We start from the raw sequence: 23,397 nt of genomic DNA, 5'->3' as shown, positions 1-23,397 counted from the left end.
TTCTATAAGGTAATTAAAATTAGGACTTGAATATTAATTGAATTAATATTAACTGAATATTGACTCCTAGGATCAAACCTCCAGGGATGCATGTATTGTAGGTACGCATTGTATCACTGATCAGTTGCCTTAACTAAAAACCTAAAACATTCTCTATTATGTGACAATACAAATCCTAAACTGCAAAGGTCTACATAGGTCACCTGATTTCCCATTAACTCTGTAGGGACTTGGTTTACTATTTTTTTAAAGTGGGACTTGAACACGGGTCCTGGGAACTAAGCTTTTTTTTCCCTTAAGACTAGCACTCTGCTCTACTTCTGTTTTTTTTTTTTTTTTTTGGCCAGTCCTGGGCCTTGGACTCAGGGCCTGAGCACTGTCCCTGGCTTCTTCCCGCTCAAGGCTAGCACTCTGCCTCTTGAGCCACAGCGCTGCTTCTGGCTGTTTTCTGTATGTGTGGTGCTGGGGAATCGAACCTAGGGCCTCGTGTATCCGAGGGCAGGCACTCTTGCCACTAGGCTATATCCCCAGCCCCTCTGTTTTTTTTTTTGTTGTTAACTGGAGTTAAGTCTCTCATGGACTGACCTGCCCTGGCTGGCTTCAAACCAAGGTCCTCAGATCTCAGCCTTCTGAACAGCTGAGGTTATAGGCATGAGTTACTGGAACCTGGCTAACTATTATGTTTTTTTGGTGGTGGTGGTGCTTGGGTATGAAGCCAGGATCTTACACTGAACCCTCAGCTAATGGCCTCCATTCCCATCTTTATCTCCATTATCTCCACCTTTACAGTGGCTAATTGGAGATAAAAATCTCAGACTTTCCTGTCTGGACTTACTTCAATCTATGATCCTCAGATCTCAGCCTCCTGAGTAGCTATGATTACAGGTGTGAGCCACTAGCACCCAGGTATAATTTATATCTTAATCTCACTTTTCTTAGTTAAAAAATGAAATATCTCTCTGACTTTGTTTTGAAGTATTTCATTGATGTTGTTCATTTTAAATGTTAACACATACCCACTGAAATACAATAAAGTAGTGAAATACATAGTATTCACTTATCCCTTTACTGAAATGCATTACAGAAACACCCATTATTGATAGCAACCTTTGTTGGAAGGCCTTTTTAAAGTTCCTAAATTTCTTTTGTTATAAAATACTTTAAAGGGGCTGGGAATATGGCCTAGTGGTCAAGTGCTCACCTCGTATATATATGAAGACCTGGGTTCGATTCCTCAGCACCACATATATAGAAAAAAGCTGGAAGTGGTGCTGTGACTCAAGTGGTAGAGTGCTAGCCTTGAGCAAAAAGAAGCCAGGGACAGTGCTCAGGCTCTGAGTTCAAGCCCCAGACTGGCAAAAAACAAAACAAAATAAAATACCTTAATTCCCCCCCCCCCCCGTCATGGAACTTGAACTCGGGGCCTGGGCACTGTCCCTTTTTGTTCTTTGTTCAAGCTAGAACTCTACCACTTTGAGCCACAGTGCTATTTCTGGCTTTCTGGTGGTTCATTGCAGATAAAGTCTCATGGACTTTCCGCTGGGCTGGATTTGAACAGTAATCCTTAGATCTCAGCTTCCTGAGTAGCTAGGATTACAAGCATGAGCCACTGGTTTAAATTTTGAAATAAGAGTTTAGCCCTGAATGGCATAGAACTTGTGATCCTCCTGTGTGCTGGGATTACATGTACTACCATACCAGTTCTATAAACTCTTTGATGCAATACAGGTACTCCTCTACTTTAAATGGGGCTGTACGCTGATAAAACTACAAATTAGACATTCCGATCTGAAAATGCACTTAATCTTTGACAAACCCACCATAAAACTGTTAAATGATGGGAGAGAACAATGGTAGAGATAAGATGCATTGTATTCATTACTGTGGAATTGAAATCCCTTTGGACAACTAGTTAGTAAAAAAAAAAAGTGTGTGTGTGGGGGGGGGGAGAGGCTGGAGTCATGGTTTAGGTGGCAGTGAAACTGACTAAAGAGATGAGAAAAAAAAAGGGATCCTCTGTCATTCTTGATTTTTTTTTTTTTTTTTTTTTTTTTGGCCAGTCCTAGGCCTTGGACTCAGGGCCTGAGCACTGTCCCTGGCTTCTTTGTGCTCAAGGCTAGCACTCTGCCACTTGAGCCTCAGTGCCACTTCTGGCCATTTTATATATATGTGGTACTGGGGAATTGAACCTATGTATACGAGTCAAGCACTCTTGCCACTAGGCCATATTCCCAGCCCCTGTATGTCATTCTTATACTCTGAACTTAGGCATGAATTTTGAATGTTAGGACCTGTGCTATATAGGTAAGTGAGTGACCATTTGAGCTGTGGCTCTCAAATCTCTTTGAATTGTCAGATACAGTTTTCAGCCTTTGCCTAGGGCCTGCTTTGGACAGTATCCATCCTACTACCTCCCAAGAAGGATTAGAGGTAGGTAGGTCTTCCTAACTTTATATTTCTTTCTTTCTTTTTTCTTTGCCAGTCCTGGGGCTTGAATTCAGGACCTGCGCACTCTGAGCTTCTTTTGCTCAAGGCTAGCACTCTACCACTTGAGCCACAGCACCACTTCTGGCTTCTTCTATTTATGTGGCACTGAGGACTCAAACCTAGGGCTTCATGCATGGTAGGAAAGCACTCTATCACTAAGCCACCTTCCCAGCCCTGATGTTATTTTTGTTCATGCTGGCCTAAAACTTCAATTATTTTATCTTTAGCTCCCAAGTAGCTGGGATTATAGAATGTATCTCATTCTTGACCTCCTATTAATCCTTTTCAAGTCATTAAACAATCTTTATTGTATCAATTTGCTAAATATACCAGGATATATCTATTATATACCTATATTGTAGATGTTATATCTATAAAATATAGATAATATATAGTATCTATAGTATAGCTACATCATATACATACATCTATAAATATATTATGTATCTATTATACTATTGTAATGAGCATTTGTATCTAAATCTTTACACATATCTCTTTCTTAAAATAAATGCCCAGAAGTATATCACTCTCCAGAAGTGGAACTAAGGTCACACACCTTTAACATTTTCATATATATTGCCAAATTACCCTCTAAGGAAGCTTTATCATAACCTATTTCTAGAACTGAGGCAGGTGGACTTAAAGTAATACAATGATTAGACTGTGGGCATGGTTCAAGTGTTGGAATAGAGCACCTGCCTTGCAAGTATAAGACCCTGAACTCAAGTCACAGTTCTTACAAAACAAAACAAGCCCAGCAGCTCATGCCTGTAATCCTAGCTACTAAGAAGGCTGAGCTCTGAGAGCACAGTTCAAAGCCAGCCTGGTCAAGAAAGTCCGTGAGACTGATTTCCAACTAACCACAAAAAAGATGGAAGTGGAGCTCTGGCTCAAGTGGCAGAGTACAAGCCTTGGAGGAAATCAACCCAGGGAGAGTGCCCAGGGCTCAAGTTCAGGTCCAAAATGGCACCAAAATAAAAAATAGAAAAACCAAACCAAACAAAGACAATACTATAGCCAATTCACTTGTTTTTTTAAAAAATCATATACATGAAACTTGTGTTTCTTAACTCTTAAGTATATTTTCTTAGGAAACAAAATCATACACACAAAATATTTTGATGTGTCCATACATGACAACTCTAACAGAAACAGTTCATAGACCAAAGTCAATGGAAGACTGGCTGGTAAGCTAAAGTTGAACAGATTTATAATGTTCTATAAAGCTAAACAAAGTATTGGTGAGAAATACTAAGTCAAATGAAATAAGCAATACGAAGTATTTGTAGATACCTTACACCTGGAGAAACCCAAGCCCTAACTGGTCCAAATTTTGTGCCCATACCCTTTTGACTGCTGGCTGAAAGCAGTCAGCATCTCCAGAATTTCCATCCGTGCGGCTGGGTTCACCATTTTGTTCATTTTGTGCTTGTCTTAAAAACAAAGAGAAAAACATTAATGTTAAAACAACAAGTAGACCACCACAACTTTACCTGGATTTCTTGAAAAGCCAAGTCTTTGCTTGATACTTAACTGTTTCCTGAGACCAGCGGCCAGAACCATGGCACTGTGATGGTTAAATCTCTTGATGATTGCAGCATTACTATTCTCTTTTATAGATTTAGAATTGGAAGTAGATGGCACCGAGGAAATGCCATAGCCCTGTGGAAACAATTTTGGGGATTGAAAATCAAAGCAAGGTCCTGCTTTTTTTCATCTATTATATAAAAAAGACCAACTTATCTGGAAAAAAAAAAAAAAAGGTATATCAAAGGATTTTTTTTTTTTTTTTTGCCAGTCCTGGGGCTTGAACTCAGGGCCCAAGCACTGTCCCTGGCTTCTTTTTGCTCAAGGCTAGCACTCTGCCACTTGAGCCACAGCACCACTTCTGGCCTTTTTGTATATATGTGGTGCTGAGGAATCGAACCCAGCGCTTCATGTATATGAGGCAAGCACTCTTGCCACTAGGCCATATTCCCAGCTCAAAGGATATTTCTCTCTCTCTCTCTCTCTTTTTTCCCCCAGTCTTGGGGCTTGAACTCAGGGCCTGGGCACTGACCTTGAACCTCTCTGGGCTAATGTCTAATGCTCTACCATGTGAGCCACAGCGCCACATATGGCCTTTTCTGTTTATGTGGTACTGAGGAATCAAACTCAGGGCTTTATTTATGCTAGACAAGCACTCTACCACGAAGCCACATTCCCAGCCCGAAAGACCTTTTTTTATACCAGCACTGGGGTTTGATCTCAGGGCCTCATGTTCTTGCTTGGGCTATTCCACTCAAGGCTAGTGTTCTACCACTTGAGCCATACCTCTACTTCCACAAGTGATATTTTACTCATATAAATATCACAAAGTTCTTTTAGTATAATTTTTAAAAAAAAATTCTGCCTTTCTCCTCTTAATTCTGTGTTAGTGATTAAATGAATGGCCTTATGCCTGCTAGTAAAAGTGTTATCACTGAGTTACATGCCTTACCCTCTACATCTTTTTTTGGTGTGTGTGCTGGTCCTGGGGCTTATGCCTGTGAAGTATCTTAGGTGGAGACATCAAGCACGTAATTTGTATGATTTGGAGGTTTGGAGTGAGATGAGGGAAATTTGAGATTCATCATTACATAATTAAGTGTTTAAAGCAATGAAACAATGTATTTGGGAGGCTTGAGATCATATCCTGTTAACAGTTAAAATAAGTAGAGGTTAATAGAAAAGGAGAGGAAAAATAGAATCAACACTGTTTCTATTAGAGGGATTGGTTATATTAATAGAATACTATGGAGACATCTAAAACTGTAGATAATGGCAATAACATGTTATTCACTGAGCACTATGAAGCAGACTCTTTAAAGTATCTTTTGGGGAGTGCTGGGATTGGAACTCAGGGCCTCAGACATGATAAGCATGAACTCTAACCACTGAGCTACACCTTCTTGAGCCTTTCTTGAGAGCTTGTATGGAGGCATACCCTTAGAAGAAGAACAGTTCATCTGTCAGGAAGGGGATACCACCTAGCTAGACAGATTAGCTGAATCAACACAGGATCAAGGAGGTAACATATGTTACAGCCAGATTGCCCTCACATCCTCTTTAGCTTGTATGATAGGCTAGTACTATTAATCTCACTAATTAAAAGCAAAAGCAATTGGGCTTAGAATTTGTTTTTTTTTTTAAGTCAGCATTGGAGCTAGGTAGTTTGGGTTTAAAGACTATACAACAGGGGCTGGGGATATGGCCTAGTAGCAAGAGTGCCTGCCTCATATACATGAGGCCCTGGATTCGATTTCCCAGCACCACATATACAGAAAATGGCCAGAAGTGGCGCTGTGGCTCAAGTGGCAGAGTGCTAGTCTTGAGCAAAAAGCAGCCAGGGACAGTGCTCAGGCCCTGAGTCCAAGCCCCAGGACTGACCAAAAAAAAAAAAAAAAAAAAAAAAAGACTATACAACAGAGCCTGGTGCAATTTCCTATAATACCAGATACTAGATGGAGAGGTGAAGGCAGGAGAATTGAGAGTTTGAGGTTGGCCTGAGCAACTTAGTAAGATTGTCTCAAAACAAATAAACATCAAATTATGGTATATTTAGCTTGATAATGATAATAAAGAGAAAACCAATGTTTAAAAGTTACCTGTACAATATGACATTAAAAATGTTCAATTTTCACTAAGTATTTCTCAGAATGAATAGAGAGCTATGTTTATAATGTGTTCAGATTCATGAAGGAAACTACTGAGTTGGGAGAACTATCAAGAAAATGACTGAATTTCAACAAGAAAAATGACTCACTTGAGCACCAAAAGATTATTTTCTGTTAGTTTATAATTAGAATGTAGCATAAGATTTTAACAGTAGTTTTCCCTCACCTGGTGATTACATATACTGAAATTAAGAGGGTAAAGATGGAATGGGGCTGGGGATATGGCCTTAGTGGCAAGAGTGCTCGTCTCGTATACATGAAGCCCTGGGTTCAATTCCCCAGCACCACATATACAGAAAATGGCCAGAAGTGGCACTGTGGCTCAAGTGGCAGAGGGCTAGACTTGAGCAAAAAACAGAAAAAAAGAGAAGCCAGTGACAGTGCTCAGGCCCTGAGTCCAAGCCCCAGGACTGCTCTCCGTCCCCCCAAAAGAGGGTAAGATGGAAGGAAAAATAATAATAAATGAAGTTGTAAGTATGTTTATATGGTCAGTACTGAAGGAGCTAGAAGGAGGCTAAGAAAATGAAGAGTGATGACAGATTTCTGGACCAGAAAATGGGAGGCAAAAGAAATTGTTTCTTTCTTTGTGAATGAATCAATCTGTTTAACTGGAGTAATGCTACTGGTTAGGTAACTTGTACTTGATAGCATAGCTGCTGAAACATACTTGGGTGGATGTGGGCAAAGTTTTTCAGATAGTAGAAAAAAATCTTCTTATCTACTAATACTTATCTGTATTTCTTTAAGGTAAGCAGACTTTACTATGTTAAGTCTCATAATTACCTGGAGAATTGCTCATAGGAGACTGAAAATATTATTCATATGAAGTATTAGCATCTCACCATATAGGAATTTTAGTTCAAGGCTCCGAGTGTGTGTGTGTGTATGTATGTGTGTGTGTGTGTGTATTGGGGGGAGTTTGAAGTCAAGAGTGGTGCTGTTCTTCAACTTTTTTTGCTCAAATCTATCTAGCATTTTACCACTTCAGCCACAACTTCATTTCTGCCTTTTAACTAGTTAATTGAAGATAAAGAGTCTCACAGCCTTTTCTATCTGGGTTAGCACTGAACCTCTATTCTCAGGTCTCAGCCTCCTGCTTAGCTAGGATTACACTCGGGAGCCACTGCTGCCTGGCAGGTTCAAGGCAATTTTTATAATAAATAGCACTACAAAAAGCACATCTTTGTAGGGGAGATCAAACCAAACTCAAGACCTTATGATTTATCAGTATTTTGCTTATCTTACAATCTTGCAAATGAACATCTATACTTTCCAGCTTATTTTTAAATTATTATTATTTTTTTTTGGCCAGTCCTGGGCCTTGGACTCAGGGCCTGAGCACTGTCCCTGGCTTCTTCCCGCTCAAGGCTAGCACTCTGCCACTTGAGCCACAGCGCCGCTTCTGGCCGTTTTCTGTATATGTGGTGCTGGGGAATCGAACCTAGGGCCTCATGTATCTGAGGCAGGCACTCTTGCCACTAGGCTATATCCCCAGCCCCTTATTTTTAAATTATGAAAATAATCTTTTCCTAGAATCTAGAAGACTTTTTTTTTTTTTAACCTCAAACTCCTTTTGTTTCTTACCTCATCTAATGGTTTGTCTTCCAAAGCTGTCAAATCTAGTAGTGGATTTTTCACTCCTAATGAAACCATTGTTTTTAACCCTAGAAAATCAATGAAATAAAGTTATCAAACCTTAGCTTTCTCAAATATTAAATGAAAACAAAAAGAACCCCAAAGCAGCTCCAATAACTAGAATAGGAAAGTACAATACTAGAGAGTATCATAGATAGGGATAAACAGTTACCTTTTTCATCTATTTTGGCACATTCTGCAAAGAGATCCTTTGACCCTGTATTTAGCCGGTCCCTATGAAAATAATGGGATTGGAAAAAACGTGTCCAAAATTCCTTTTCTGTCATGTTGTGGGGAACATTTTCTGCATATTTCATCTTTACTGTAAAGAAAAAAAAATCCCATAGGAAATAATTATACACTGATTATTCATTTAATTTTTTCTTTTCTTTCTTTTTTATGGCTCTTTTCAGTTTGTTGCATGAAGGAGTTACACTAGTCCAAGTTAAAAGCTGACCCCAAATGTTAATTATACAAGCTGTGAGGTTTTTAAACTTGTGACAGGGACAGAAGGAATTCTACTCATTGCAGGGTAATCCTCACTTAAGCTTCAGTGAGCCACTAGCACTTAAACCCCATGAACGTTCAACTGATTGTCCTTAGCCAGTCCAATCTCTGCCAGGAACTGGCATATGTTCTTGTGCTGGTCACCCTGTAGCTGAATTACTCTCTATATTCTGGATGCTCAATTACAGTACCGTTGCAGGAAAATTTCTTCTTAAACTCCTTCACTAGTTTCTTTTTATCACAATCACTGGTGATTCCTTGGACAGTAGTAAGGGTCCTTCGCCTTTTCTCTGTTGAATTCTTATATGGACATAATCTCCTCAGTGCCAAAAGGAAGCAGGTCATCACCCTTACTTGCATCAGCAAAGGGGTCAAAAGAGTGGGGGTTCTGGATAGTAGACATACAATATGATTTCTTTTCCTAGGTGGAAGGCCTGTGGAAGGTGGGCGGCAGGGGGGGAGGGGGAGGAAAGGATGGAGCCTTGGGAAGCGAGGGGCCCAAGGCAGAGGCAGCCGCTAAGTGACTGGGGCCTCGTTTTTTGTTTTTTTTCTGCATTGGGACTGGGGCTTGAACTCAGGGTTCACTGTCTCGGATTTTTTTGCACAAGGCTAGGGCTCTACTACTTGAGCCACAGCTCCATTTCTGGCTTTTTGCTGGTTAATTTAAAAGTCTTACAGATTTTCCTGCCTGGGCTGGCTCTGAACCACAATCCTCAGTTCTTAGCCTCCTGAGAAGCTAGTATTACAGGCATGAATCATTGGCATCTGGCTCTGAATATTCATTTCTTATAACTTTTCAAATGAAACAGACTAAAACAAAAAAGTAGAATATAAGGCTCTTACATTTGCATACTATTTGTTACAACTTAATTAAAAATATGAAATATAATTTGAGATTAGGAGAAACTAGCTCTATAAACTTTCACAAATTAGATAAAATACCTTATTATGCATAAAAAGTTAATTCTTCAACAAGGGGGTAAGAAAGATGGGAGAGAACAGAGGAGGTTAATCTAATTATAATATGTGCATGTTTAAATTACTACAATAAAACCCCTTTGTACAATATATGTTAAAAAAAAAGAATCATAGAAAGATAAAATAGGCTATGTTAAGAGGTGGATATTAGTGGGTGGGAGGGAAGGGCCCAACAGAGAGGGTGAATATGGTTTAAGTTCTATATATGTACGTATGCAAATTAACATCTGTAAAATTAAGTTCTTTTTTTGGTTGGTTGTGGGGCTTGAACTCAGGGCCTGGACGCTGTCCCTGAGCTCTTTTGCTCAAGGCTAGCACTCTAAAACTTTGAGCCACAGCTCCACTTCCAGTTCTTGGGTGGTTAATAGGAGATAAGAGTCTATTGGGGACTTTTCTGCCCAGGTTGGCCTGAACCTCGACCTCCAGATCTAAGCCTCCTGAGTACCTAGGATTACAGGTGCCTGGCTCAATTTCTTAAGTTTTACTGCAAACACCAAGAACCTTGAAGTCAGACCTAAATTTGCTTGTTTGTTCATTTATATATATGTAAAATAAGGGTATTTGTGATTGAATATAGAAAAAGACATTAGAATAGTGTCAGGCATACAGCAAAACCATGTAGCTGTGCTACTACTTTTAGAAAGATATGAAATTAAGAGACAGGGCTTGGGAAGTGATAACAATATTGGGCTTAAGGAGCACTACTTGGTTAGAAAATGACTGAAGCAATGGCTCTACTTCATGGCTGCACATACATTAGGCCCAGGGACAATCTATACTTTTAGGGTATAGGGAATGATTTGTGGGTTAGGAAGGTCACTGTATACAATAAGAAACTCATTTAATGGTGTTTCTGTAGTATTTCATTTTAATCAGGTGAGCTGAGGGTTAAAATTTAAGAAACAGTGCTGGAAAGAATGACAGCCACCATACTAATGAACTAATGACATAGAATAGTATTTACTGAGCCCTTAGTATCTACCATATTTTGCAAGTAAAAGATTTTACCTATTTTATTGCAGTTAATCAGAAATAAAGAAAAGTTTTTTTCATTGATATAGTAACAGATTCATCGAAATAAATACTTTAACCACTTAGATAGAAACAAATAGAAACAAACCTCTTCTTACCTGCTGGATAGGTTCTAAATATGGATTCAATGATATCAGAAGTTAAATTATATCTCAAACCATTACAGCCATCTGTTTGGGGCCGGACATCAGCCTAAAATGAAAACCACACACACAAACATACACGTGACTATTTACATATATTAGCAAATCAGCTCCTAAAACACTAGACAAAGGCTGGAAACAGATTTTCTCATGAAGAGCCAGGAAGTCTCTCAGTTCACTTTTGATATAGAGACAGTCCTCAAAGAAGCCTAGACTTAGGATGTATAAAATCTGTTTCCTTGCGAGTAACCAAATAGGCATGTTAAAGTATGGCCAAAGGTACAGAACTAATATAAAACTTTTATAGCTGCCCAAGCCATTATAAACCGTGGTTACTATTAAACTGCCATTAGGTGATTTTTTTAAATTTTTGTCAAGGTGAAATGAATAAGATGCTATCTCTAACTCAGGGGTTAGGTGCTGCCCTTAGCTTTTTTACTCAAGGCTGGTGCTCTACCAACTGGGTCACAGCTACATTTCCAGCTTTTTATTGGTTAAATGGAGATAAGAGTTCCATGGACTTTCCTGCCCAGCTGGCTGCTAAATGTGATCCTCAGATCTCAGCCTCTTTAGGAATTAGGAATACAGGAGTGAGCCACCAGTGCCCAGCTTGGTGATTCATTTCCTAATGAAATATTTCATAAATTCAATATTCTACCAATCATGTGAAAAATACTAAATATACAATTAGCATTCAAATTTTTCTCTGCTTTTGTTTTCTGAGATAGGATCTCTCTGTGTAGTTCAGGTTATCCTAGAATTCACTACAGACCAGGATGACCTTGAATTCAGACTCCTGTGCCTCCTGAGTACTAGGATTTGAAGCATGTGCTACCACCCTCAGCCTAGCATTCAAAATTCTGCTCAGTGCAGAAATACTGTTCTAGTTCCACTGATACACATAATTCCATTTCCTAATTCCACAGGCAAGGTATTTCTAATTTCTTTTAGCTCTGTATTGTAAATAAAGCATGGCAATCACTTAAAATAGTTCTAGAAAGCCTGAAATGAAAAAGTATTTCCGGAGGCTGAGGCAGAAGGACTGTGAAAATGAGACTAGATTGGGCTATATAGTGAGACTTTGTGTACAAAACAAAAAAACCAAAAAAACAAAATATCTGGACATGTTAGGACACCACCCAAATTCCAGCAAAACCAAAGGTGGAAGTAGTACTAAAAGTTCAAGGCCAGTCAAGGCAAAGTGAACAAGACCTTACCTCAAAGACAAAAAAAAAAAAAAAAAAAAAGGGTGTGGCATGACTCAAGTGGAGAGCATGTTACAAGTCCCAGGTTTATGCTGGTTTTCCCAGCAATAGTAATTTTTTTATTTTTTAAGAAAAAAAGTTTTAATCCAATTTCTAGGAGTCCTTTTGAAAGCACATCTGGCTGCTGACATGCTAGTTTCAAGTTCAGGAACAAGAAAAAAAAATACATACATGTGTGTATACACACATTTAAAAAGACTTATGAGGGCAGGGAATGCAGCTCAGTGGTAAGAATTCTCACACAGCACCCACCTACCACAAAAACAGAACAACAACAACAACAAAAAAAGTTTAAAAAACTTTCTTTTTGCCAGTCCTGGGGCTTGAACTCAGGGCCTGAGCACTATCGCTGGCTTCTTTTTGCTCAAGGCTAGCACTCTACCACTTCTACCATAGCGCCACTTCTGGCCTTTTCTGTATATGTGGTGCTGAGGAATTGAACCCAGGGTTTCATGCATGCTAGGCAAGAAACTACCACTAAGCCACATTCCCAGCCCATGAAGTTTTGAATTTTTATTTGCATTGGAAAGTATTTTACAAGAATAACACTGAAACTGAACTTTCCACTAATTTACTTAAGGAAATACCAATTTTTATTTAAAAAGTCATTGTAAAAACACATACTGAACTTATCATTTCTTTCCTTCAGAAATCTAGAAGTTTCACATACCAGAAATGCTGCAGAAATGCCAACATCCTGCTTGTGATTGGATGTCGAAGAACTATCAGTTGCATTCACATTTAAACGATTCGCCCAGAATTCCTCAGCACTGATTACTTGACTTACAACAAGGTCTTTATAAAGCTGAAACAAACCAGGATCTTCTTGGAGCATTCTGGTGATAGAATATATTAAAAGTAATTTGATTCCTACAATAAATACCATTTTTAAAGGATTTTGGTGACATGAAATAACCTTTAGCTTTCAGTAACTGAGTAGTGAATATTGTACCACCACCCCCGCTCCCCTCTTGGGGGTTGAACTCAGGGCTTGGGAACTCTGAAATTTATGTGGTTAAATGGAGATAAGAATCTCAGATTTTCCTGCCTGGGCTGGCTTCAAACTATGACACATAGTTTGAATGGCTAAGATTACAGGTGTGAGGCATTAGAACCCAACTCATTTTTAGTTCATTTCTAAGTAATTAAGAGTAAAAAAAAAATCTAGGGCAGCAATAGAGATAAATGAGGATAAACTGAAGTAAAATTAAATTCTTAGGTAGGCATTGGTAGTTCATGCCTAGCTACTCAGGAGGATCAAATCTGAGGATCCCAGTTTGAAGCAAACCCAGGTAGACAAGCTGAGAATAGAGGTGTGGTTCAAGTGGTAGAGTAACCAGCCTTGAGGGGAAAAAGCTAAGAGACAAGTACACTGCTCCCAAGTTCAAGCCCCAGCACTGGCACACACACATACACACACAAAGACAGACTAAACTCTTAGAAAGCATGGATATGGTTTTATTAATCTTTTATTCCTGTAATAGATTTTTTTGTAGAGTACTGTATTATCTTTTACATAGAAAGGTGAAAGAGAAGAGGGGAGCTATGCTAGAGATTTTTCAGTAAGTAGTTTGTCATTTTGACAAGCACTAGGAGCTGTAAGCATGGATATTCTGATAAATATTGGTAAATGGAGTAATTCATTTTATCAGAAACTCTCATTATTTTACATGCTATCTCACTTTTTTGTTTCTTATTCACAAAAATATTGGTAATGTTTTAATATCTTCCCTGTGATACAGAATTGGGAAGAGAAACCAAGGAACCTTAGCACCTACTATTTCATTTCTGCTCCTAATCAAATGTTAGGCTATATGTAATTAATTTAAAGCTTTAGGTTTGCATATTCTCATTTGCATAAAATCATACGGCTAGTAATATGCCAAAGTTGAGAACTACACACAGAGGTGAAAATACTAAAACCTTCCCATACCTGTATTACATAGCAAAAATACGAAGTACTGTGGGTACTATGGGTCACGCCTGTAATCCTAATGATTCAGGAGGCTAAGATTTGAGGATCAAAGTTTAAAGCCAGGCTAAGCAGAAAAGTCTGAAAGATTCTTACCAGCTCCCAGCTTCTAGGCCTTGAGTTCAAGCCCCAGTACTGGCACACACACAAAGAAAGTCTGGTCGGGTACTAGTGAGCTATTTTTCTAAGATTGTAGAGAAACTCTAACTTCTCCTTAGAAGACTAATTTTTTTTTCTTCACCTGTTTTTTTCTTCTAGTTCCTTATTTGCTTTTCTCTTGAATTTGGGCAGTAGCTGCTGAAGAAGATCCTTCACTGCATCTCGCTCTTTCACTGCTGTGCTTTCATTGGAAAAATGGAAGTTAGTTGTGTCTCCTGCATGCAGAACCAGCTGAAGCTGAATTTTAGCTTTTCCTTCTGGACTGATTTTTTGACCTAAAAAGGAAGCATGAAACTAATTAGATAAGGACAGTCACATTGTAGAAACTGCTACTCTCGTTCAGGATTGTTTGGGCTTTGTCAGCCTGTTCCAATCTTGATGTTTTTTTCAGAAATACCTTTTTCTCAAAGAACCCCTTATAATCAGAGTTGCTATGCCTAGCCATTGGATGAAAAGGAGTTTCTGCACTGACTGGCCTTGAACAACAATTCTCTAATCTTTGCATCCCAAGTAGCTAGGATTTTAGGCTTGAGCCACCATGTCAGCTCATCCAACTATTTAAGCAAAATATGTATGGAGATATTTATGAGGTACAGGTATTTTTGTATGGAAATCTGCACATGGTCTATTAATAAGGAAAAGATCAGTTATAGAATAATATATAAATAAGCAATGAGAAACAAAACCCACCAAGACTACAAAAACAATCTTTTAATAAAAGTACTAGTAAGGAATTAGGATATAGAATGCTTGCTAGCATGCACAAGGCCTGTGTTTCCTTCCCAGCACTACAAAAACAAACAGGAAATAAAAATGCTAAACAAATGATACACATATATAAGATGTAATGCATTTGACTTACATTTAATATCAGCATACATATGGCTGATTGTAAATCTATCTTTGCCTTCAGGTGCCCAAGCAATTCTTTCTGCCATGAGGTATAGAGCTCCATCCTGCTTCTTTTGACGCACCTTTTTTACAATCAACAAAACTTCTTCAGATGAAGTTGCCATGATGGCTATCAGAGAAATAAAACAAAGAAAAGGTGATCTCTCTTTCTCTTTATTTATTTGTTGGCTGTGGGGCTTGAACTCTGGACCTGGCTGCTGTCCCTGAGCTCTTCAGCTCAAGGTTAGTGCTCTACCAGTTGAGCCCACACCACTTCAGGTTTTCTGGTGGTTAATCTGATAAGAGTCTCACAGACTTTCCTGCCTGGGTTGGCTTTAACCTGCAACCCTCAGATCTCAGCTTCTTGAGTAGCTAGGATTACAGGTGTGAGCCACCAGCACCCAGCTTGAAGTCTTCTCTTGAAGTTACATTTCATTATTGCTCTAAAAATTTCATTTTGCTCATACTACAGGTGTGAATCTACACAACACAGTTTATAAGAGTTGGGTGGTTTTTCAAATGAATTTCATATACACCAATAAGTGTTATCAATTTATGTTCCCCATTTATATTTGTTTATAAAAATATGATTTGAAGTCAGACACCAGTGGCACAAGAAAAAGCATAAAGTTTGACTACAAAATATGATTTTATATCTAATCTATATTTAGAATTACTTAGGACTCCATCGAATAGGTAGGTAATAATTGTCTCAATTGAAACAACTAAGATCACAGAACTTAAGTAGTTCCCAAAAGCAATGCCAAAGCTGAAAACAAACCCAAGTTTCCTGATTGCTGGTCTAAGATTCTTCCATTGCCTAAAAATAAAACTGAGTTATTGCCAAGCGCCAGTGGCTCACATCTATGATTGTAGTTACTTCCTGAATAGCTACTAGATCTGAGGACATGGTTCAAAGCTAGCTCAGGAGGAAAGCCTTTAAGACCCTTATCTCCAATTAACCAACAAAAAGCTGCAATTGGAGCTGTGGCTCAATTAGTACTAGACTTAAGAAAAAAAGCTGAAGGACAGCATCCAGGCCCTGAGTTCAAGCCCCGAGTACTGGCATACAAAAACAAAGTCTAAAACAAAGTTATTAATATCTAAAACTTCAGATACTAGTTTCCCTTTTCTGTGTATGTACCAGTACTGGGGTTTGAACTCAAGAGCCTCACACTCTTCAATTGGGTTTTTCTGCTTGCTGATGTTCTACCACTTCAGCACCTTCTACTTGTAGCTTTTCTACTGGTTAACTGGAGATTAGTCTCTCTCAGGTTTATCTGCCCAGGCTGACTTCAAACCAGGATCCTCAGCATCTCAGGTTCCTTGGTAGCTAGTACTACAGGCATGGGCGACCAGTATTTTTCCATCTTTTAGCAATTGATTACTCTCCATATCTTGGATTCATTTTTATATGACAAGTCAGATATCTAGGAAATTCTCTGGAGCCCCCTCTCCTAGGAATCTTAAGTGTTCAACACAAATTGTAGAAGCTTGAGTGAGTGTGGCTACTTGAAATACAAGGCTAAACCAAAACTTTTGAGGCTCTTCAGGGCTCACTATGAAAGTTGTCAAGACTGAAAGTGATGTCTGCTGTAGCTGATGACTGGGAAACATAAATAAGCAATTTCTGGTATAAAGCTGTGACCTTAGCTTTCTTTCACAAAGGAATAGTTTACAAAATACTTTAAAAAAATGTATTGTCTTGGGCTGGGAATATGGCCTGATGGCAAGAGTGCTTGCCTCATATACATGAAGCCCTGGGCTCGATTCCTCAGCACCACATATATAGAAAAGGCCAGAAGTGGTGCTGTGGCTCAAGTGGCAGAGTGCTAGCCTTGAGCAAAAAGAAGCCAGGGACAGTGAGTGCTCAGGCCCTGAGTTCAGGCCCCAACACTCCCCCCTCCCTCCCCCTTCCCCCCAAAAAAGGTACTGTCTCCAGGTTGTAAATTTTAGAGAAGTTGGGAAACCTAGAAATCATCAAAATTGGGCCAGGGATGTGGCTCCCCAAATGATATAGCATTTGTCTAACATGTGTGAGGTTTTGGATTCAATTCCCAAGATTATAAAAGGAAAAAAAGCAGATGAAATCTTCATTCCTCTGAAGCTAATTATCGGAACTGTGAGTAGTTAGTTGTTCCATTTATAGATCGACCCCCAAACTCCCACTTCCCCATGGTGTCACACTAGGTTGCTTAGGCCCATCTCAAATTGCTGGGTTTAAGTGATTCTCCTACCTTAGCATTCTGAATACTGGGATTATAGGCAAGTGCCACCATTTCCAGCTTTTAAAGATCTTTACTTTCTCCCAAGAAGAAATAGTAAAAAAATCAGAGTGAATATATTCATATCCAATAAACCTGTACTGAGCTCTTTTCTTTAGCACAGGAACTATCCAAAGACAAATGTCGATCAGTAGTGAATTCTGTTTTCCACGATCTTCTAGTCTAGTGAGCAAAATATGTGTATCTATATACAGGCTATTAATGTATACAAATGTATGACATTCTAAAAAAAAACAATAAGGACTCTGGTAGTTTCTTCACATGAGAAGCTTTGTGGAAAGGTTCTCCATAGAATTGTTTTTAAAATTAAGTTTTATAAATTGAGATATATAGCTCTTAGGCATTCTACTGAATGTGTCTTGACAACTGTATACATCCATAAAACATTATCCAAAACCATACACAGAATATTTCCTTCTTTTTTTTTCTGATCAATTCTCTTTCCCACTTGCCAGCAGCTATTTTCTGATTTATAGTGCCAAAGATTTAATTTTTATCCTAGGGATCATACAATACGTACTCCTGCTTCTGGCTTTTCATTGTGTTTTGAAATTTACTGTATCATTGCATGGATAAGAAGTTTTAACTTTTTTGGGGGGTGGGGTGGGGGTACTGGTATTAGGGCTTGGGCACTGTCCCTGAGCATTTTCCACTCAAGGCTAGCTAGCACTCTACGACTTGAGCCAGAGTTCTACTTCCAGCTTTTTGGTGGTTTACAGGAGGTAAGAGTCCCATGAATAATTCTGCCTGGCCTGGCTTTTAACTATGATCCTCAGATCTCAGCCTTCTGAGCTGTTAAGGATTACAGGTGTGAGCCACTGGTGACTGGCTAATTTTTTTTTAAATTGGCTCTTCTCTCTTTCTTGCTAGTCCTGGGGCTTGAACTCATGGCCTGAGCCCTGTCCCTGGCTTCTTTTTGCTCAAGGCTAGCACTCTACCACTTGAGCCAGAGTGCCACTTACAGCTTTTTCTGTATATGTGGTGCTAAGGAATTGAAACCAGTGCTTCATGCATGCTAGGCAAGCACTCTACTATTAGGCCACATTCCCCGCTCCTAAATTGGCTCTTTTCTAAGGCTACAAAATCTCAGGGTTTTTATATGTATTTGTGTCTGTGCATAGAGTTCAGTGCTTTGAGGATGATAGGCAAGTATCAATGAGATATAGTCTCAGCCTTTATTTCTTTTATTTACATGTTGTTTATGAATTGGGTTTTGAGAGAATTTTGACAAGAGGAAGTAAAGGAAAAAAGGCTTTATAAGCAAAGGCCCAAACTCTAGGAATGGTGAGGAGTATGCTGTGGATGAGATATAAGGTTCATGTTGAAGATTAGTGGGGCGAAGAATGGAGAATGCCACTTTATGTGGTGAGCAAGAGACAAGTTCTCAAGACTGAATAATGGAGTGACTTATATTTTGGAAAATTCATCTGTGGTCATGTGAGAAATTAGAAGGATTCTCGGAACCAGATAGGCATTAAGAATTGAGAAGCTACTGGAAGTAATAGATGAATACAACTCTTAAGTGCTGAAGGAGTTGTTAACAGTTGCTTGCTCACATCCCAGTTCTAGATCTTTTCATAAGTACATGGTATCATTTATAGAAATAAATGTCCTCATTTATTTGAAATTGGAGAACAGGAGCTCAGTTCCAAACATGATACTGTTGAGTAAGCAGGTAGAGATAGTGTGCATTAATTAGGTGGGCATTTGTAAATTGTTGGGATCAAGCCAAACTAGATAACTTTAAAATTCATTAACATCAACAAAAAAGACTTACCACAATTTTACATCCTTAACATCAATTTCCTTGTGGTTTTCACTTGAAAGTGTTCCCCCATGTTTTAAAATCTTTAGTTTTAATATTTGTATGATGAAGGGCTAAATTCTTCTTTTTATAAAATGCTGGTCTGTGGCTTGAGCTCAGAGCTTGTACGCTGTCCCTGAGCCTCTTTATGTTCAAGGCTAGTGTTCTACCACTTGAACATAGCACTACTTCTGGCCTTTTCTGAGTAGTTTATTGGAGATAAAGAGTCTCACACTTTCCTGACTGGGCTGGCTTCAAACTACGATCCTAAGACTAGCTTTCTGAGTAGCTAGGATTACAAGCATGAGCCACTGGCCCAGTGAAGGGCTAAACTTTTTACTATATGAAACCATCTTTTAACAGACTTGCCTTCTGATGTCCTAATAAATGTGTGTGCGTGTGTGTGCACACACAATTTTGCCAGCACTAGGGTTTGCATTCAGGGTCTTGTACTTGCTTGACTGGAGTTCTACCACTTAAACCATACCACCAGACCTGCTTTTTGCTGGTTTGGAGAAAGTTTCAAGGACCGTTCTGCCTAGGCTGGCTTTGAACCTTGATCCTCCAGATCTTAGCCAGCTACATAGCTAGTATTACAGGCATGAACCACTAGCACCCAGCTCTTTAGATATTATAGGTGCTTAAAAGTTCGCAATTTTTTGGGTGTGGGGGTTGGTCATGGAGCTTGAACTCAGGGCCTAGGTGCTTGTCCCAAAGTTTGTCTGTTTGTTTGCTCAAGGCTAATGCACTGAGCTACAGAGACACTTCTGGTTTTCTGGTCATTAACTGGAAATAAGAATCTCACAAATTTTCCTGCCTGGCTGGCTTTGAATGAAGAGCCTCAAATTTTTTTTTTTTTTTTGTTGTTGTTGTTGCCAGTCCTGGGCCTTGAACTCAGGGCCTGAGCACTGTCCCTGGCTTCTTTTTGCTCAAGGCTAGCACTCTGCCACTTGAGCCACAGCGCCACTTCTGGCCATTTTCTATATATGTGGTGCTGAGGAATTGAACCCAGGGCTTCATGTATAAGAGAGGCAAGCACTATTGCAATTAGGTCATATTCCTAGCCCACGAGATCCTCAAATATTAGCCTCCTGAGTAGCTAGGATTACATGCCTAAGCCACCCAGCACCTACTCATTAGTATGATTTCTTATTGAACTAACAAGGCAGAGTGCTTGCCTAGGGCCTGGAAGACCTCAACTTCACAAAACAAGCCTATCTAAAATTTAGTGAGTGCTTAATAATACAATCCGGGCACTGCATTAAGTTCTTTTTTGTTTGTTGTTGGTTGTGGGATGAACTTTGGGCCTGGGTGCTGTACCTGAGCTTCTTTTGCTCAATGCTAGCACTCTACCACTTTAGCCAAAAAGCCACTTCCTAATTTTTTGTGTTTACTGACAATAAGAGTCACACGGACGTTCCTGTCTGGGCTGGCTTCAAAGCACGATCCTCAGATCTCAGCCTCCCGAGTAACTATGATTACAGGCATGAGCAATTGGTGACTGGTTTGCACTACTGAGTTCTTAGTAGGCATTATCCCATTCAGTTCCAGTCCCCATTAATACACCTATGAGGTAGGTTCTATTAGTAGTTACATTCTGTTGATAAGGAAACTGCATCTGAGAAATCAAGATGCTTTCCCAAAGCATCAAGGAAATACGATTGACTATGAATCAGTTCGACTTCACAAATATATATGACTGGAAGGATAAAACACTAATTTTAATTGCAATTATCTATGCGTGATAAAAATATAGATGATCTGAATGTTCTTTTTCTGGATTATCTATAATAAATATATATTATATAGTTAGAAAAGTTATTAATTTCTCCTCAGGAGTTTATTTTCTATCAAGTGTCTATAAAATAACATGGGAACCAAAGTGTGGGTAAGAATTAAAAGTACTCTTATTTTCAGTTTTTTTGTTTTTGTTTTGTGCCAGTTCTGAACTCAGGGCCTGGGCACTGTGCCTGAGCTTTTGTGCTCAAAGCTAGTGTTCTACCGTTTAACCTTCACATCTAGCTTTTTGGTGGTTAACTGGAGACTAGTTTCAGATTTTACTGCCCAGGCTGGCTTTGAACTGTGATCCTCAGATCTCAGCCTTCTGAGTAGCTAGGATCACAGGTGTGAGCCACTGGTGCCCAGCATATATACATACATACATATACATATACATATACATATATATATGTAGTTTTTTTAGGTCCGAGACCTGGACTTGACTTGGTATCTGATGCTGTTGCTCATTGGCCACACCTCCAAACTGTATTTCCAATTCTATATGTCACATTTCAACAATATATATAAAAATGTTCATTTATAATTTCGTGACATTATGGAACAATTGTTTCAAATATTTTTATCAAATTTCTAATGCTCATTCTGAAATGTAAAACGACATTGCTTATCATACAAAATGAATTAAAATCTGAGAAAGACAAGGTGGAGCTATGATGTAATTATAGAATACATTTATGCCAACAGTTGGAAAAAAGCAGTACAGCAAATCTCCAATTAAATGAGATTAAAGGCAAAATGTAAAAGTGTTCCTTTCACAAAAGAACAGAAAAACTTCAAAGTATTTAGGAAAGTTAAGAAGAAAATATAGGTAAAGACACAAGTTGTAAAGTGAAGAATTGTCCAGACTGACAGAATTTATTTTAGCCAGCTGCTTTAACTGGGAAAATCATAGCCCTTCTAAATATCAAGTAAAGCCACATATACTAAAGTTCATTTAGTGTAGGACTAGAGATGTAGCTCAGTAGTAGTGTTTGCCTAACATCCCTATCTCTAAAGGGAGAGAAAGATGGGAAAAATATAGATAAGGCATTGTACACTGTGCACAGCCTATCAATTTTCTCAACTAATTTGCTTGGAAAGTTTTCTTGGTCACCTGGAGTACCTCTGTTAATTATAGGGGATAATTTTTTAGGATGTCCTACAATATCTTTTGTGATTTCTAGACTTCTAGAAGGGGTTTCATTGAGTGACAAATACTTCTTTCCAGTAGAACTCCTTTAAGAGCCATAGAATATGTGTGAAAATTATTTAAATATGTGACTGATAAAGATCTAGTTTAGATTATTTATTCTATGAAATGACTACTGCAACACTTTAGATAGCAAGACAATCTAGGAAAGACACTCCTTAGTTCATTTGCTGTTAAAAATTTATTTATCTGAAGCAACATGTGTGTAAGGTCTTGCTTTAGGATGTCAAACTCACTTCTATTTAACTGGTTTCTACTGATTTCCCCCATCTTAGGCTTCAAGGTTATTAGCTAAGGTCTCCTGTTTTTCTCTTCCTAACACTTCCTATAATTGTAATTCACTTTTAATCTAATTCTTTAGGAATCTGTGACATCTATGTAAGATTTTTGTTAAAAGAACACAATCCTGGCAAGAGATAAGAAACCTTTGCACATACATCCTTGGCTCAATTACAGAGAGAACTAATGCTCATTTCACAGACTACAATACACTTTCTTACATAGGTTCCAATAACAATCCTGCCGCCTAAGGAAACAAATTGAAACAGGAAAAATTTACAATGGTTGAACACCAAGTTTTAATTATTGCATCTTTGTATTTCCATTCTATCCCCATTCCCAAAGAGCAGAGACTAAAAGGGCAATAGGTGAATTAAACTCCCTATCACTCATATCTTAAAAAAAGAACACAAAAAAACAAAAAACAGACAGGTAGAAGGGCTGCTACAGAGAGCTGCTGTTATCAGCATTATTATTATTGCCTTGGACTCAGGGCCTGAGCACTGTCCCTGGCTTCTCTTTGCTCAAGGCTAGCACTCTGCCACTTGAGCCACAGCACCACTTCTGGCTGTTTTCTATATATGTGGTGCCGGGGAATCGAACCCAGGGCTTCATGTATACGAGTCAAGTACTCTTGCCACTAGGCCATATTCCCAGCCGGTGTTATCAGTATTAAAAAACAAAAACAAAAACAAAACTTACTCAGCATGATGGCTCATGCCCTTGAAGGCCAGCCAGGGCAAAAAAAAACCCCATTTCAACTTATAAACTAAAAAAGGTTTTGCCTAAGCTTGCCAGGACTGTGCAAATATTCAGAAAAGAAAAAAAAAAGTAAAATGGGCTGGGGGTGTGGCTCAAATGGTAGCTTACTCTGAATTCAAACCCTAGTTACTGCCTAGTTACTTACCAAAGAAGTTCTAGTATGCTGTTTGCCACAGCAATCTGAAAACATTAAAAAAATTCAACATTACTGGGAATAAGATCTTAGAAGTACGTAAAAAATACAAAACAGTATCAAAATGTACTGTTTTAGGGATGGTTTCACAAAAAAGATCTTAAGATAACAGATGTAGCAATTTTAAGACAAAGCATCTTTTCATTTTACAGCAGTTAAAGAAAAAAATGTAACAGAAATGCATAAGAAAACTGGACTGAATCCAATATTTCATGCTGCCATTACTAAAATTAAATGAGGATTAATCAATTGTTAAAGTGTACCATTAGCCCAATGCCTGATGCTGCCACAGTCACTAAAGGCAGGAAAAGAGAAAAG

The 23,397-nt window shown here is 38.7% G+C and overlaps 1 protein-coding gene and 1 pseudogene across 2 annotated transcripts in view; both read right to left on the bottom strand.

Annotated features, from left to right (window-relative positions):
- The window catches only part of Gtf2h1 (general transcription factor IIH subunit 1), a 34,090-nt gene that overhangs the window by 8,485 nt on the left and 2,208 nt on the right, over positions 1–23,397 (bottom strand). The window contains exons 2-9 of one of the 2 annotated variants that reach the window (XM_048361504.1): positions 14,739–14,897; positions 13,959–14,151; positions 12,416–12,581; positions 10,436–10,529; positions 7,993–8,142; positions 7,770–7,849; positions 4,025–4,152; positions 3,836–3,923 (exon numbers count right to left, since the gene is read on the bottom strand). In XM_048361504.1, the coding sequence (XP_048217461.1) occupies positions 3,836–3,923; positions 4,025–4,152; positions 7,770–7,849; positions 7,993–8,142; positions 10,436–10,529; positions 12,416–12,581; positions 13,959–14,151; positions 14,739–14,892 (1,053 nt within the window). In that variant the 5' untranslated portion in view covers positions 14,893–14,897. Of the gene's footprint in view, positions 1–3,835; positions 3,924–4,024; positions 4,153–7,769; positions 7,850–7,992; positions 8,143–10,435; positions 10,530–12,415; positions 12,582–13,958; positions 14,152–14,738; positions 14,902–23,397 lie in introns of those variants that run through there. The other variant, XM_048361505.1, reaches the window with a different exon arrangement.
- Positions 8,389–8,825, bottom strand: LOC125361871 (annotated as a pseudogene).

This window comes from Perognathus longimembris, chromosome 13, assembly GCF_023159225.1.
Source record: "Perognathus longimembris pacificus isolate PPM17 chromosome 13, ASM2315922v1, whole genome shotgun sequence".
Classification (NCBI taxonomy): Eukaryota; Metazoa; Chordata; class Mammalia; order Rodentia; family Heteromyidae; genus Perognathus; species Perognathus longimembris.
Note: the sequence above shows the minus strand (reverse complement) of the source record. Positions and strands in the feature narration are given on the sequence as shown.